The 16,163-nt window shown below is 39.1% G+C and overlaps 1 protein-coding gene across 5 annotated transcripts in view; it reads left to right on the top strand.

The window, feature by feature from the left end:
• Positions 1 to 16,163, top strand: part of PECAM1 (platelet and endothelial cell adhesion molecule 1) — a 48,418-nt gene that overhangs the window by 28,844 nt on the left and 3,411 nt on the right. For 3 of the 5 annotated variants that reach the window (XM_075519230.1, XM_075519226.1, XM_075519227.1), the window contains 2 exons: positions 5,092 to 5,148; positions 13,042 to 13,064. In XM_075519230.1, the coding sequence (XP_075375345.1) occupies positions 5,092 to 5,148; positions 13,042 to 13,064 (80 nt within the window). The remainder of the gene's footprint in view (positions 1 to 5,091; positions 5,149 to 13,041; positions 13,065 to 16,163) is intronic. The other 2 variants (XM_075519229.1, XM_075519228.1) reach the window with 1 other exon arrangement.

Here is a 16,163-nt window from a genome sequence, read left to right as displayed (position 1 = left end):
AACTGTCTGGCCTCTATGGTTATATTTTGGGAGCAACTCTGGGCATGTTGCTACTCCCTGACACTGGTCTGATATTGGCACCTGTGAATGTAAGAGCAGGTTGTGTTTTGTGTGCACAACAGTTTCATGCCAGTAGTGCTCCTTAATCTAGATGATGCTGTGGCAACCATGCTGTTGTTCATTGCAGCCCTTCTGCCCTTGGGATCCTCTTGTGCACTTGCCCTTCCCATCCACATGAGGTTTGTGCAGAGCAGGGCTCCCAGCTGGAGCTGTGGCTCTGAGCAGAAGGCAGCCTGCTGTGAATCTTCCATGTTATAGAGTCCAAATTCACTGAGAGCCATTTGAGGTTAGCCACAGGGTAGGATAATGGAGAGAACTGAAAGTAGTGGAATTTCCTCCTTTATAAAGGAACTGGCTGAAGGGTCAAAGCTGTAATTCACTTGTGATAGAGAAGGAAGAGAGACCAGCGTAGATTTAGTCTCTCAGTCTGGAGAGGCCTGGAGACCATCCTGGATTTTGTGGCACATTAAACAGAGAAATGAGAATATTGATGCCCAGATAACTTTGGCCTCCTCCCTGTAGTTCTGTGGTAACAGTAACCAGACCTCACAGCATGAGGCTAAGGTACATGTCCCTGCAGATCCACTGAAATTTATTCTCAACATCCAAATGCACACTTCAACCATTCTGTGTCATCTGGAGAACTGGGATATCATTATGCCTTTGTGTTGAAAGTTGTTAAATCTTTCGGAAATTTACAAAAAGTTTCAGGTAGCTAAAAGTGGATAAAACCCACGAGAGATGTTTATGCTGTGCTCTAGCTTCTTTGCTTTAGCTGAATGAGAAGCAGACTGAGGAAGAAATTGATTAATTTGCTTTTTCCTGGTAGGAAGGACCACTCACTTATTTCAGAGACCACAGACATGATTGTTTAGTTAGTAATACAGATGTTTGGGCAAAAGTGCTCACTCTTCAAGCTTGGCAGCAAAGCTCTCCCAGAACAGCCAGTCCTCCTATTCTTTCTCTGTTTTCACTTGCTGGTATCATTCATCACAGAGTTTTCCCTGTGTTCTAAGCATGCTATTTATCCACCTCTGCTAAATTCTGCACTGAGATACCATAGTTGTACTCTTTTTCAGAATAGCGCTAATACTTAATTGTTACAACTGTTTCTGAGTGTGCACTACAGAATATAATGGTGTAGAATGGTAAAGATATGCTAGTGCATGATTATTTAAATTAAAAGCCCTATTAAATGCAAGATCAGCATCTCTAAAAATAGTCTTTTCATCCCATTCCTGATATATGACACTATTCCAGTATACCAGACTGAGTAATAAGATAGTTCCCATGCTATGTAGACTGAACCCCATTAAACTGCAAACTAATGTTTAAAAGATAGTGTGTAAATGAGATCAGATTATTTTAACTGAATGCTGTCTCATGTTACAGACCTATGTGTGACATACAGAACAGTAATTGATTCTCTAAGACTGAACAGTGCTTCAAGTATCTTGAGATATGACAGCTCCCTAATCTATTTCTTTTGTTGCACCCAGGACACAAGTGAATGCTTACCAAATGCATGCTTTGGTTATGTAAATGGCAACTGCACTGCAAGTATTTAATGTGTTAATCTTTCAGAGCATCTTGAGGATGCTGCTTAAATGGAAGGAGTTGTATGAAACCAACTTGCAAGACTAATTCTTTCAGCTCTGCACTGCCTATCACAATAAGAACAGGATGAGATTTATTCTTGGGAAAAGAGAAGCAAAGCCAAGTTTCTTTATATACCCTTGTCACAATCATGTACACTGACAAAACCAGTTCAGCCATAGGACCGCCACTGTTATTTCTGCCACGCTGATGTTATTGTACAAGTTTTGTTTCAAATCATAATATCCTTTCATGTCTGTCTGTGGGTTATGACCAGTCCTTCTTAGGTAATAATCTGAAAGGTCTGGTCCCTAGCTCCAAATCCCTATCGCACCTCATTTGCTTCCACCTATTTTCTGAATGAAGACAAAGTATATCACGCTTACCTTTTCTCTGGGCACGCATATCTCATCCAGCAGGCTGCACCTAGAGTCTGATTCCTTCTGCCTTTTGAGGAACTCCAGATTTCTTTGATCTCTCAGGACTAACTTGAAATTAATTTATCTTCCCAATCATTTGTTCTTCCTGCCACTGCTGTCAATGTCAATACTAATGTTCATCTCAGGAGCAGGATAATCATATTTTGTGTGTTGTGAAAGACTACGGCAATAAATGCTGCAGTATCTAAGCTATAACAGTAGTCTTTATGTCACTTTTGGGAATCAGGAATAATTGAATGCCACCTCAAAACAAGTTTACATAATTGTAGAAGGATGTACATCTTGTCTTTGACAGTAAAGAACTACTTACATTTGAAAACAGTGGTTTCACCCTGTTTTTCCAGCCATGTCTGCACTAGCTGGTCATTTCTGTAATACTTTTTAACACAGTATAATGGCGAATAGGCTAGTGCATCAAGAACTTTATATGTATTGTGCTTCTGTATGAGGAGCAAAAACCAGGCTTCATTACAGTATTACTGATAGTGAGTGGTAAACTTGTTAGAAGCAAAGTTTCACTGCTTTATTTTAAAAATTCCGTGGGGGAATAACTTGATACCTACTTTTTGAAGTAGGGGTTAGACAAATACGAGGTAGAGTTGGGGCTACACAGTCCAGCTCTTATTTGGGGTAGTCATAGTGGAATGTTAATTTGGTATTTAAAGAGGTGGTAATTCTAGGGAATGATTAAATTGAATACTTACAGAGATTATATGCTTGACAAAAATATAGTGCTTATCTTTTCTAAAGCTTAGTTGTGCAAAAAGATGGCAAAGTGATTTAGACCCTTTATTGTTAATCTGAGCAAAAACAAAGGCCAGTGCTAAAGTAAGATCAGGAAATATCCCTAAAGTGAGAAGGGAGAAACCGCTAATCATGGCTGAATAAGAACATGCTCCTTCTTTTACTTTTATAGCTGGTTAGTTATCTGCAGGGTGGCAACGTTATAAAGTTAGTGGGAACAAAATGTCAAATCATCCAAGTAATTTCTCCTAGCACATTTTTTCAGTGCTGAGATGACTTTTGGAAGATTAACAAAGAAAATAACATGGGCAGTGGCATTATATCACAATTTAATGAAATGGGTCTGAAAAAAAAAAAGCAAGCTAAGGAAATGCCTCCCACCAAGTCTTTCCACAGAGTCAACATGAGTAGATTTAGGACTGTAATCTGCTAAAAAAAAGTATTCCAAAAGAAATGAGCTACCTCTCATTAAAATTCTGAGAAGATTACTTCTTACTTCACTGGAAACTGAATTGATCATTTAAGCAATAGTCCATAAGTATATGAAATGCGCTTCAAGATCTTCAGACTATTTTGCAAACAAAGTTCATGCCAAAACTGCAAGTCTGAAAGCTGTGATTAGGCACTCAGTGAAGTGTAACTCCTACTGTTGTTGAAATTAATAACAGTTTTGCAACTCAATTCTGATGTGTTAGCTCCCAACATTTAAAGGATGCTTAACAGAATTTAAAATAATGAAATTAGCTTTGGGAAATTAGAATGTGGTACCAGAGACACTTAGGTTCTTCCGAACAATGCAGAACAGTAACAGTCATGATTCTGAGTCTGGCTGCAGATCAATATGGCTGAATTCTTTAAATGTTTTTTATAGCTAAAGTACAGGACTCTGTATCCAGAAATTTGAATTTTCTTTCCAGTTTCTTGCAGAGAGGGAACAACCTTTTTTTTTTTAATTTAACTAGAAAAATCTAACTTCTTGGTTTATTGAAGATCCACAGAAATTGGAGGTGATATTGATAGAATTCTGAGGTTTTCTAAGAGGCTCAGTTTAACTGAAATGAATGAATGTTTTTAAAACGCTTTGAGATCCTTGAACAGCAAGCTCCTAGACCCTGCCTGCATAGGTCTTTATACCAAATGAAGAAAGTGGTTTTAAATGCACAGAGTTCTGGAGCACTTTGCTTTACTATGGTTGCCCAGGGACTCTTAATCTACAACCATGCAAGAAATAGAGGAAATTGTTCTAATTTCCTACTAGCCAGAGCAGTGTTTACACTGACCATAGAGAAACTGAGTTCTTGCTGTTTTCAGGCCTTTAGACAAGGCTCTGCCCCTTCCCTACTGGGGTAAGTGCCTGTAGTTTGGTATCAAAACTCTGTGGATAGGTTTTCACAGATGTCAGATAGCAAAAAAGGAAGAGCTTTTTACTTTCCATCTTGTGCAAGAACAGAGGTTTACAGGCACTTTTTTGTAAACCTAAGAGTCTGAAAAGTATGTGTCTAAGACTAACACTGCATTTGTATCCCAGCTGTGTTCCTAGAGGCACAGATCTTCTCTATTTGCTTTTTCTCCTTTCTATCTTTCCACAAGCCTTCTTAGCCTTCACTCCTGCTATGTCCACCTGATCTCAGTGCACTAATGGAAGAGTCTGCCATGCTGAGGAACTGAGAGGAGACCTTTCCCAGGTAGCACCTAAATAGAAGCAGTGCAGTGTGAAATCTGCAAATATTCTTCTGAGACATTTCACAAAGAACAGAAAATTAGATTATTTTTGTGCCTATAAGATTTAATCAGGCTAGTTGCCAAAAGGGGGTGTAGTTAGTCTTCCAAATGATAGATCTCCTCAGGTCTAGGATCCATAAATCCTTAGAACAAATTGAAGAAGCTCTTCAAAGTTCTCCAGACAAACTCTTCTCTAGTGGTAGATGTCTCTGTAAAATTAAAGCAGTATCAATTTAAGTTGATAAGATTATTAGAATGTTAAAGTCAAATTTGGAAAGGGAAGCCTATTTTCATCATCATTTTTATATAAAGGGGGAGACATCTCCCTCTCAGAACATTACAGTCTGGGTTTGGGGGAGGGGGTGTAGTGGCTTTTTCATACAGACTCCACAGGCTCATTGCTGCTTATGTAACTACTTCCTCTGAAAGTAAAACAGTGTGTTCTGTTTGTTTAAGGAGCTTTTCATAAGGCAAACAAAAAAAAAAAAAAAAAGAAAAGAAATTGATTCTGTGCCAATACATTTTCCAGCTCCTGTACAGAAGGGGACTGAAACAGTTTATAGTGAAATCAGAAAAGCTAATAATGGTAAGTAAGCTAGTGAAAAATTAAACACATAAAGGAAGCATTTGTACAGAGATTAGAGATAAATTTGTGACTGAATAGTTTAGAAGATAAATGCCATAAAAAAGAGATCCAAGTCACATAGGAACATACTGAAGGGCAGCTACGAAATCACCGGTGTTGATAAATTGCATAACACCTTCATGGTTTCTAATAAACCAATAATATTTAATGCAGTAAGGCTAATATTTGTAACATCTACTTCATCAGCCCATTTGTACTCTATCTGCTTAGTAGTTTGGCCATACATCTGGATCTGAATCTGGAGCTGAACACGCCCTGTTAAGGATTAGGTTGCTATTTTGTGTTATCTCAAACTGGTCATGAACAACACTTTTCCTCTTAGTTGAGCATGTTTGCCATGTGTTATAAAGTATTACACTGGTTTTGGATATAACCCCAGCAAATATCTATAAAATCTCCAACAACAAACTCTAAAAACCTTTAAAGCAGTATGATCACTTCAGTAGAGTGGGTTGTTTGTTCTAAGCACCATCAAAAATTGTCTCAGATTGTATGTGCCAGCCACTCTACCCTTCCACCTCCTGTAACACAGACTTTTGTATGCGGGCGTTAGCAGCTTTCTGGCAATTACTGCCTATAAATGTTCTGGCAGTAATGAGTTCAGAGACAGTAGGTTAAAAGCCTTTCTTCATAGTTTGTCAAAGACTAAATCAGAAAGGATTTCCTTTCCTCTCTTTGTGTTAGGAAGTCTAGATTTGTAAATATTAGGGCTGTAAACTGTTCAGATTTTGTCCCCATCCATTTTACCAAGTGGCTTTGTTGTGTGTGTGCCATTTTTAATTTTTGATCGTTGTGTTTTAATTTGCTATTTTTCTATTTTATAAGGGATTTCCCACCTGGTCCAACACAGTACTCTGTTTCTAGGGAATCTTTCATGTGAGGGTCTCCAAGTACTTTAGAAAACATTATTTAATTTTCCCTTGTGAGGACTTATAAGGCAATTTTTATCTCCATTTTACAGCTGAATAAACGGAGAGATTAGGTCATTTGTTTAAGGCAATGTGTTTAGAGAGTGACAACACTGGGAACAGAATTTCAGAATCCAGCTCCTGGCTTGGTGCGGAGCCTGTATGTTGTACTCATTTTTCACAGTGTTGCAGTGAAAAGCAGAATATCCTTTACATTAAAGAGCAGGGCTAGGCACTTCATGGAGGATGACCTGGCAGCATCATGAGAAAAAAAACCAGCTCACTTTAGGGCTGAACCCGAAGTCCACTAATGTTCTGGAATGTTTTCCAGTGAGTGTGAATTGGACCTGTAACAAGCTGCAGAAGCTGCTTGTATAACCCCTCGCTTGCTTTCTGCCCAGGTGTGAAGCTGACTGTTACACCTTTCACCACTCCTATTTTTGACATAATGGAAAGTGTTATATACTAGGAGGATGTTTTGTGAGTTGTAGTGTAAACTCAAGGTTGGTCCAGCAGAGCTATAATTCAAAGCACTTATAAGACTGTACTTGCCATAAAGTAGGAACTGCAATAAAATGAGATGATTGAAAGACTAAGCTGAATTAGCCAGATGATACGCAAGCACCCCTTAATCTTGCAGTCCACCTGCTCTTGTCTGCATAACATTCTACAGTTTCAGTTATTCTTGGAAACATAGTAACAGTTTATTGTTTTAATCACGTCTGTTTTTCCTGACTGATACACAGGAAAAGTGTTTCAATTAGATAAGCAGTGCATCCCATAGCTATGCAGTTGCTTTGGATAGCTACATTACAGGCTATGTAAATGTAACATTTACTTTGATTTTTGTTAGGCTGTGTGATTGCAAGGTGGCAAAGTATAAATGCAGTGGAGGATCCCTAGAAAATAGATCTATCTTCTTAAGTACTTTAATATATATTAATATAAGTATATTAAAGGCCAATTGTGAAAGATGTTGAGCATTACTAGTGGGTGCAGAAGTTGGTTTACCATTATGATCTTCACTATGTTTGAATATTCTTTGAGATTTTTGAGCAAATGCCCAAGAGTACAATCTACTTCAGGAAGCTAATGGTTCAGACAAACGTGTCCTCTGGGGAAATTACATGAATTTGGGAATTGGTGTCAGCTACACAGTTTGACAGATTTAACACCTAAGACCTATGTAACATTTTATTATTATTTGTTTGTAGGTAACTATTGTGTTTTGGGTTTGTTTAATTAGAATTGAGTGCTTCATAAGCAATTTTGTCTTTTCAAGGAGTTGTCTGTGCATTCCAGAAGTTGTGTCCACTAGAGAGGAAGCTGAAGAGCTGTCAGTAGTTGTTATGTCTGGTGCAATTCTTTGTGACTGAGCTAAAATATTTTTCCTCTTCATTTTTCTGATGGATCTCACTGCTGTCCCCAGTAAGGCAGATGCCATGTCAGTAACCAACTTCTCTTGTATTTTGAGTTCTACAGCTATTGCTTGTCCTTGTCCCAAATCATGAATCCATAGCGCAGATAATGCTCTGACCTTTTCCAAGCCCCAGGCCTTTGGCAGTGTGCTGAGCATCTGCCATTACTCCTTTTCTTTTTATTTTCCTGGTACTGGCTATGTTATCTCCTGTTACTATCATTTTAGTGTCTCCATCACACTATGGTAAGACTTCCTGTCCTATCTGCTGTGCCGCTTTCCTTATTCTGAGTACCAGGCCTAAAGAGGTGTTACATTAAGATAGACAGAAACAAACTGTCAAATGCATGTTTCAAATCCCAGAAGACCTGCATGTGGTTAACTACAGTTAACCCATTAACAGTAGGAAAAGCAGGTCATTTGTGAAATCCAAGTCTAGTCAGGTGTCTTTTGATTGAAAGTCAAATAATAGTACTGTAGATAGAGAATGTCAGTCTCTTTAGTTGAACGCTAGATTTCCTCTGATATAATAAGAGGTTTAAGGAAGATGCTGATCACTAGTATTGTCTCTGGAAGCAACTCAAAGAGATGAAGTTGTCCTTGCATTGTTATTGAAAGGTTAGTTTAATTCGGAGAAAGCAGATTTAGTGTTCAGGAAGTTCACCCAGGTATTGATTTAAAACCTTTTCTAGAGCAATAGGCTGTTACTTTAGTATTTTACATAAAATACCTAAAGCTTCAAGCTTCAGTTTTGAATCAAACCTTACATCCAAATGGCAATTTGGGGAATGGTCACAACTGGTACCATTCAGGTCAATAACACCTTTGTCTAAAAGTCCTTCACACCTATCACGATGAACTAATTTCCTTAAAATTAGGGATTTCCTTTCTCTGGTTGCTCTGTGGAAAGGCCAAAGTATATTGGGAGTCAGGAATATCCAGCTCAGTCCCAGAGCTGTTGCTTTTTGTTCAGAAAGAACTGAGACAGTTCAAAACTTAAGCAAAACAGGCAATTGTCTAAATCAACAGACTGCCAAGAATGATAAAATGACTGTGGCTCTGCTGTCTGCTTTGCCTGTGCCGGAGTCCCAACAGGCTAGGCTGGCAGCTGATGCCCTTCCTGAGGGAGGGGTCAGGATGTGTCAGATACTTAGTTCAGCTGAGTGGGTGGAGGCTCTTTTAGATGCATGATTTACTTCCATCACACCTTTCATCCTCCCAGGAGGCAGTAGGGGCAGGAAGTCCAAGCATCTCCATACTGGTTCTTTATCTCAGCTCCACCCCTTCCCTCAACATTGATCCCAGTTCTTGGGGTATGTCATGGTTTAATCTCAGCCGGCAACTAATCCCCACACAGCCACTCGCTCGCTCTCCTCTGATGGGATGTGGGAGAGAATCAGAAGAGTAAAAGTGAGAAAACTCGTGGGTTGAGATAAAGACAGTTTAATAGGTAAAGCAAAAGCTGCACACGCAAGCAAAGCAAAACAAGGAATTCATTCACTGCTTCCCATCGGCAGGCAGGTGTTCAGCCATCTCCAGGAAAGCAGGGCTCCATCATGCGTAAGGGTTACTTGGGAGGACAAACACCATAACTCTGAACATCCCCCCCTTCCTTCTTCTTCTCCCAGTTTTACGTGCTGAGCATGACGTCATCTGGTGTGGAATAGCCCTTTGGTCAGTTGGGGTCAGCTGTTCCGGCTGTGTCCCCTCCCAAGTTCTTGTGCACCCCCAGCCTCCTCGCTGGTGGGGTGGGGTGAGGAGCAGCAAAGGCCTTGACTCTGTGTAAGCACTGCTCAGCAGTAACTACAACATCCCTGTGTTATCAGCACTGTTTCCAGCACAAATCCAAAACATAGCCCCATACTAGCTACTATGAAGAAAATTAACTCTATCCCAGCCAGCCAAAACCAGCACAGGGTAGCACAGTTCTGTTCATATTGCTGAGAAGACTAAAGCCAACTCCCGTTCACAGATTTTCTTACATTTTTTCAGGACACTTCTTGTGGAAGACAATGTATTACTACATTCTTGCTCTTTCAGTGAACTCGGCCTTTGCTCTGTATCAGATCCAAAGCTCACAGAAACCAGTGACAGGCTTTGCACTGATCTTGATGTGTGCTGAATTGAACTCATAGTGGCTTATTGCAGGATACCTATTCCTAATTTCTTATTAGGAAAATGGAAATCTAGTGAACAAAATGCAGAGCCAGCCTTCATGCTGCTAAGTCTGGAAAAATGAATTGGTCACTTGGAAGCAACTGCAGTGGCGAGACAGGAAATTCTAAGAATCCTATTGCAACCAACAATGTACTATGGAAAAATAAATATATCCCAGTGGAAAGAGGCATGAGAAATCCCCATTGCATTCAGTGGTTTGGAACAAACTATTAGAAATCAGTTCTAGCAATCAGGAAATCTGCTCGAATACTTTCCTGCTACTGAGCCTCAGGCTTAACACCTCTGTATTTAGCCAGAATTTCCCACTGAACGTCTTTTCCAGCACAGAGAAAACTCACAGGGTCTGGGCTTTCATTATGCTATTCAAAACTCAGGCCTTATGAGCACATACTAGTTGCATGCAGTCCAAAATCAAGCTAATAACCTGTCCCTTCTCCAAAATAAAAACTCTTTGGATCTTTAGGTTTCAAGACATATTCTAGACCAAAGCCTGGATCTGTGAGACATTGATTTCAGAGCCAAATGCTTACAATAGCTTCAGCCAAAAATTAGGCAAAGCCAGATGGTTTCAGTAAGACACAAATACACAGGGAGCTTCTGACCTTGCTTGAACCTAAAATGCAAAGCTGAATTGCGTGCATGCCCCTGTGCAAGATCTGTTCCCAAGCTGCCTGCCAAGATTCTCTGTTAGAAGCTACCGCTCCAATAAAGGCCTTGGCAGAATGTAGTATGTGTCTGCAGTTCAGCACCTTCAGTTGATAATCTAGCATCCAGCTTTCACCAGTGTTGGAGATGAGTTTGAGACAGATTATGAATTGCAACTCTTTAGGCATATATTCTCTTCTCTATAACCTCTAGCAATGAGAAAGGGTAGAGCAGGTGGGGATGACAGTATCTTAAATTCCTGCTGTTAATGTATTCCTTTGTAAACATGTGTTCTTTGAATTTAAAACCCCATCAACTAAAAGCAATAGCAAGAGTTTAAATTAATCAGAAATCCATAAAACCACCTACCTTTATTAGACTTGGGAATCTTTTAGAAATCACCAGGACCAGACCTTCAGCTCTGATTTCTTTCATGAAATATGCAGCTTCTTGTTTGCCCTGCTATGGAAGCTTGACCAATTTTTCTGTATATGACTAGAATCCAGCATATCTCATTTCCCTGTTTTTGTTAGTAAGGGAAAGCCAGATGTCATTTGAAAATCTCTCTGTTCCCTTTCATCACAGTAAAATCAGTGTGTTTCAAGTAAAACACACTTCATATTTTTAACAGGAATGAAATTAAAACTTTGTGAAAAGATTGACGTAGCAAAGAATCAACAAAAGCACCATATCATTGTGCTTTCATTAGAGGCTACATGCTGGCTTACCTCATGGGTACTTTTTAGAAATCATACAGCCTTCCAGCAGCACTTTCAAAGGACAGAGATTATGACATTCTCCTGGTAGAGATATGATACTTAGCTAGAAAGCCACACTGTTTTGAATCTGGGTGACAGATAACAAGGAGGTGGGATATCTGTTATTGTGACCTAGTAGCTTTGGGGTGGCAAACATCCCATTGTTTGAAGTTTGGAATTTATACAAAATTTCTCATTTCCTCCTTCCTGTAAGCACAATACATTGTGACAGAGGACTAAACTACAGCTCATTAATACCTCACTCCATAAACCTTACATATAGTTTTGTCCACTTAAAGTCAAGCTTTGATGTAGCACTGTGTCAGCAGTGTTTTTGTCCACTTCTCTCAGCTTTCAGGATGCAGAAAGCTTTTACGTGTTTCCCATGTAACTTTTTATTTTGTTTCTTATCAAACTGGCTAAATATATAGGGATCAATCTTGCCAAACATTGAGATCAATTTTATACTGAAATTAAGTTTATGCACTGGTATAAGGTGCTGTAGTCACCTCAGTTTTAATCCTTTTCCTAGGCTAAAAGTTCTGGGTAGAACCGTCTTGGAGAAAACTCATAGTGTACAGTGCCAGTGGCATTCATGTAGTCTCTTTGTGTTTCAGAAATTGCAGCCTGATTGTATACTGTGTTCATGGTGCTGCTTTCAGTGAAGCAGAATCAGAATCCTCGTGTTAAAAATGCAGATGGTAGAAACTGTACAAGTTTAACTGCACCACAAATATACATGGATGTAATCATAAAGGAGGGAGAAAAAGAGACTTTAGCATTGTTATCTGTGAAGTTAGATTCACCTGTGTCCAGTTTCCTCATTACTTCTGCTGGCCGGCAAGGGAGTCTCTAAAAGACCTTTATTAAGGTCTATTTATGGTAGTAGTACTTTTCATAATATCCTTCATTTAATGATTTCAGAGAACTTTTCAAAATTTACATAAGTGTTCTGCCTATGGGAAGACTGATATTATTATTTGCTATTTAAAAAATACATACTTAGAAAAAACATAGCTTAAGAGACTGTCCCACGTTTATAGAAAAAATACTGGCAAGATTAACCCAGAGTCCTAGTCCAAACCCTCTGCTTTGAGCATTAGATGAATTTCCTCGACACAACCTCTCTCCACTGAATTTTATATACTTTCCAAGAAAGTACTCTTCAAGATTCAGCACTTACTTTTGTCACGTGTGAAATATCTTAACAGGCCATACAAAAGAGCAATTTTAACAAGACTTGAAGTCCTCTTCTAAAAGTGGAGTGACTTTCCTCATGTCTCTAGATTGTCTTACTTTCAGAGGGCAAAGAAATATATATGTTTTAGTATTTGAAGGTATTCTGTGAAACTTCTGAATAGCTAAATCCACTTAAAAAAAAAAAAAAAAAGCCTAAGATCTAATCTTAAAGTTCACTGATCCTAAATGGAAAGACGCCGCTGGCTCTCAGGCTTTCGTTGGGAACAAGCGTCTTTTTATTAATAAAATTTCAGGTGTCTTTGCAGGATCTTATTTGGCTCTGAGAATTGTATCCTATACCGGATTTCTGCAGTATGTTATTTTCCTGGCAAGGAATTGGAAGAGGAAGTATAATGCTCATGAGAACTTGCCTCTAAAAGGAAGACTCTTTTTTGTCCAGTAACAGCTTGTGCTCTCAGTAGAGACTTCTGCTCTAAACCATAATCAGGAAAGCTGTCAAACATGTACTGTTCAACACGGTCTTTGAAATGTCTGGTCCCACCCATATACTTGAATTGAGCTAGTGCTTGGATACTTCTTAGGACCAGAGCTTGAACCTTAGTTTAGGCAGCAATTTTACATCATTGCAAGGTGAACAAAAAAGTTAGATTAAACATAAAAGTCTATTTTCTGTAACACTCTGCCATGTGCCATTTCATAACTTATACATTGTTATTTTATTTTGCAGATTCTGTGGAAAACAGGCATTCTGTAAGTATACATTTTATGCAAGCAGTTAAATACAGGGAAATTGGATTGAGATTATTGTGTATCTAGTGAGGTAGTGCCCAAGTGTTGCTACATTTTAATTGGGTTTTTTTTGTTCAGGACCTTTACTGGGCAGCTACTGGGCAATCCCTTCATGTATATTCTTACCAATCAGGCTTTCAGTGCTATGTTTATAGAATGGTCAGCTTTAAAAGTCCATGGAACTGACTGGTATTTGGTAGTGCTGGTAGAGAAGGTAGATGACAAATAATGATCTTCCAAGAATTTGTGTTGAACACCTGCACAGCTTTGGGTATGTGCCACAAATATTCATGCTGACAGAATGGCACAACGTTGGGGATGGTTGCTGCTTGCTTCAGGTTCCTGATGGACCTGAGGCACTCCAGATTTGCATATGAAAACCTGCTAAGCTGGTTAATGTATCACTGGGGACAGAACCGTTGTTCCAGTCCCATCTGTAAAATCTATAGGGTGTTTAGTGCCAGTGAATCTCCTCGGGGTGTGCCTGCTCACATGCACACACATACATTCTATGATTGGAATATCCAGAGAAGTGAGGTCCTTCCTAAGATGTGAAATGCGGAGTTAAACAAAGGAGGAATGGCTGATCACCTGAACTCGCAGAAGTCACTTATATTCACTGCCCGTGACTGTTTCCTTCTGAGTTCGTTTTCATCCACTGGTATAGCAAGTGGGATGACTCTAAGGGCTGGCGGTGAAAACTGAGACCTTGTAAGAAATTTTAAAGGCGAGCAATTTTTTACCTCAGAGTACATAGCTGTGTCATAGTTATGCTGCTCTAACCAAGAGGTGAGAATAGTACCATCCATATATGGAGGATCTCAGCTAAACAATTAGAAGTTTTGTGAAGGTTCAGTAGGTGGTGAACAGCTTTATAGGGCTAAGAAGCCAGTGAAAAAAACATGGATTTTTTTTAAAAAAGAATAAATGTCTTGAATGAGCTGTTACTTTGCTCTCAAGAGATCTAAGAGGCAGGGAACTTACATTTCAGGAGTACTTTTATGAATGTTAGATAAACTATCTAATCCAACCTCAAACCATGCAGACTGGGTGTTTTTTCTGCCATCCACTTTGTGACTTTGGAACTTGTACTTAAAAAGAAAGAGAGAGAGAGAGAGAGAGACTCATAAATAAGAATCACAATAGCACAGTCTACGTCAGCTTATGGCATCCATTTGAGTTTTGAAAGGCTCCATTAGCACTCACATCCCCATGGGATAAAAAAGCAGCCCATTGTATTATTTACAGACACTGGCAGTGCACTGAAGGTCACAGATTGTGTTACAATAAACAGACATATATTAACAGGCCAGTAGGGTTTATAGTATCATTGTCTCTCTTAGTTTAAAGGTTTGTTTTTATTCTCTGCTCTCAATTTTCTAAAAATAAATTGAGCTGAACCCTCCTCTGGGTTATACCACACATTCCTTGGAGAGTCACACAGAAGAAAGTTTGTCCCTGTCCAACACAAAAGGAAAAATGGTCAAGAGTGGTTGTGATAGACATCTGGTGTAAGCTCAGGGAGAAGGTTTTGTCTTTTTTTTTTTTTCCACACCCTACATAATTTACTATGGACATTGGATGAAAGACTAAAGTTTTATGAAGATTTTTTTGTTTTCGTTTCCTGCGGCCAAAAGTGAGTAAAAAATCTCTCCATGGAAGTATAATGAGGCTGCTTCAGTGAAAATACACTGACTACCCCATGTAAATCACTTTCACCATAATTAATTGGGCTGTTAAAGCTTGCTAAACCAGACAATCTATGAAGTAATGTTAGATTCAAGGGAGAAAAGTGTCAGCTGAGGGCAGTGTTTTGTTTGTGTTGTCTGTACAAACTCCTGCTAACAGTAGGAGAGTAATAAAACTAGTTACTCTGTAAAACTAATCCCATTTTCAGAAACACCCCAAAGCAAAGTCAGCTTTATAACACTTGCACATTTTACTTGAGTTTTCCTAGTAGCCTTAGTCAGTTCACGTCTGTGACATTGTCCCCTCCTTAGATACTGTTCATGTACTTAACATAGTAACTATTCCTTTTTTTGAATTATTAGTGCTTTAAAGGACACAGCAAAAAAACAGATCCCCATCTTCTGCTTCTTAAATTCCCACTTCTATTCCCAATAAAGCCTGGGACAAAAAGCATCACCATCCCTCTTTTGAACTCTCCAGATAAGTGAACTAAAGTTGGACTGGACAGATAAATTTCTTTATAGATGTTCCATCCCCCCCTCTTTGCCCCTCAGCTCTTTTCCGGCAACATAGATGAGTACAGAAGAGGCAGCGAGCTACTAAGGTGCTTTCTATCATTATTTATTGCAACTGTTTTTTTCTGTAGCTCATTTTCACACAATGCTTAACTGTGATGTATCTCAGAGGTTTGGTCCAAATGAGGAATTGTTGATCCTACTCATGAAAAGGAAAATGCTCCTTATAAAGTGATCAAGTGGCTTAAACTTCCTCCCCAGCTGTTCTGCTTCTTTATAGCCAAATGAAGTATTTGGCTTAGAGGTGAAGTTGCTTTCAATCTGCTACTCCCTTAATTTGTGAGTGAAAGGAGGCCTTCAGGAGCTAGGCTGGTCAGCTGGCATCTTAATCATATGAAATGCCAGATGGATTACTTAGCTGTAGTGACCTGTCAAAAAACTTGTAGAATTTGACTCTGTTTAGGAAGTAATAGGTATTCCAGAAGTGTGGGACAAAGGGCACCACAGCAGAGAGAGTAGTGTTTTGCTAAGAGCTATGTTTTCAGAGACAGGAGGACATGCAACCTTTTTGTTTCAGTAATGATGGTGGAGACTCGACATCAGATCCTGCTGTCGTTTTCACTCTTTACATTCAAATAACAATGTGGGTTTCACTCCTCAGATGAACTCTGTTAACTTACTCAGTTATGCATTGATCTTCCAGAAGTCACAGGCAAAACAGTGGAAAAGAAAAGATGCACTGCGGAAAAGAAAGATGAAGCAAATCATTTTAATGAGTGCTAGCCCTGCTTTTGTGCATTTGCCCCTGCAGAGTTTCTGTCAGAATAAATATAATCTAGCATGGAAATTTAGGAAC

This window comes from Mycteria americana, chromosome 16, assembly GCF_035582795.1.
Source record: "Mycteria americana isolate JAX WOST 10 ecotype Jacksonville Zoo and Gardens chromosome 16, USCA_MyAme_1.0, whole genome shotgun sequence".
Taxonomy (NCBI): Eukaryota; Metazoa; Chordata; class Aves; order Ciconiiformes; family Ciconiidae; genus Mycteria; species Mycteria americana.
Note: the sequence above shows the minus strand (reverse complement) of the source record. Positions and strands in the feature narration are given on the sequence as shown.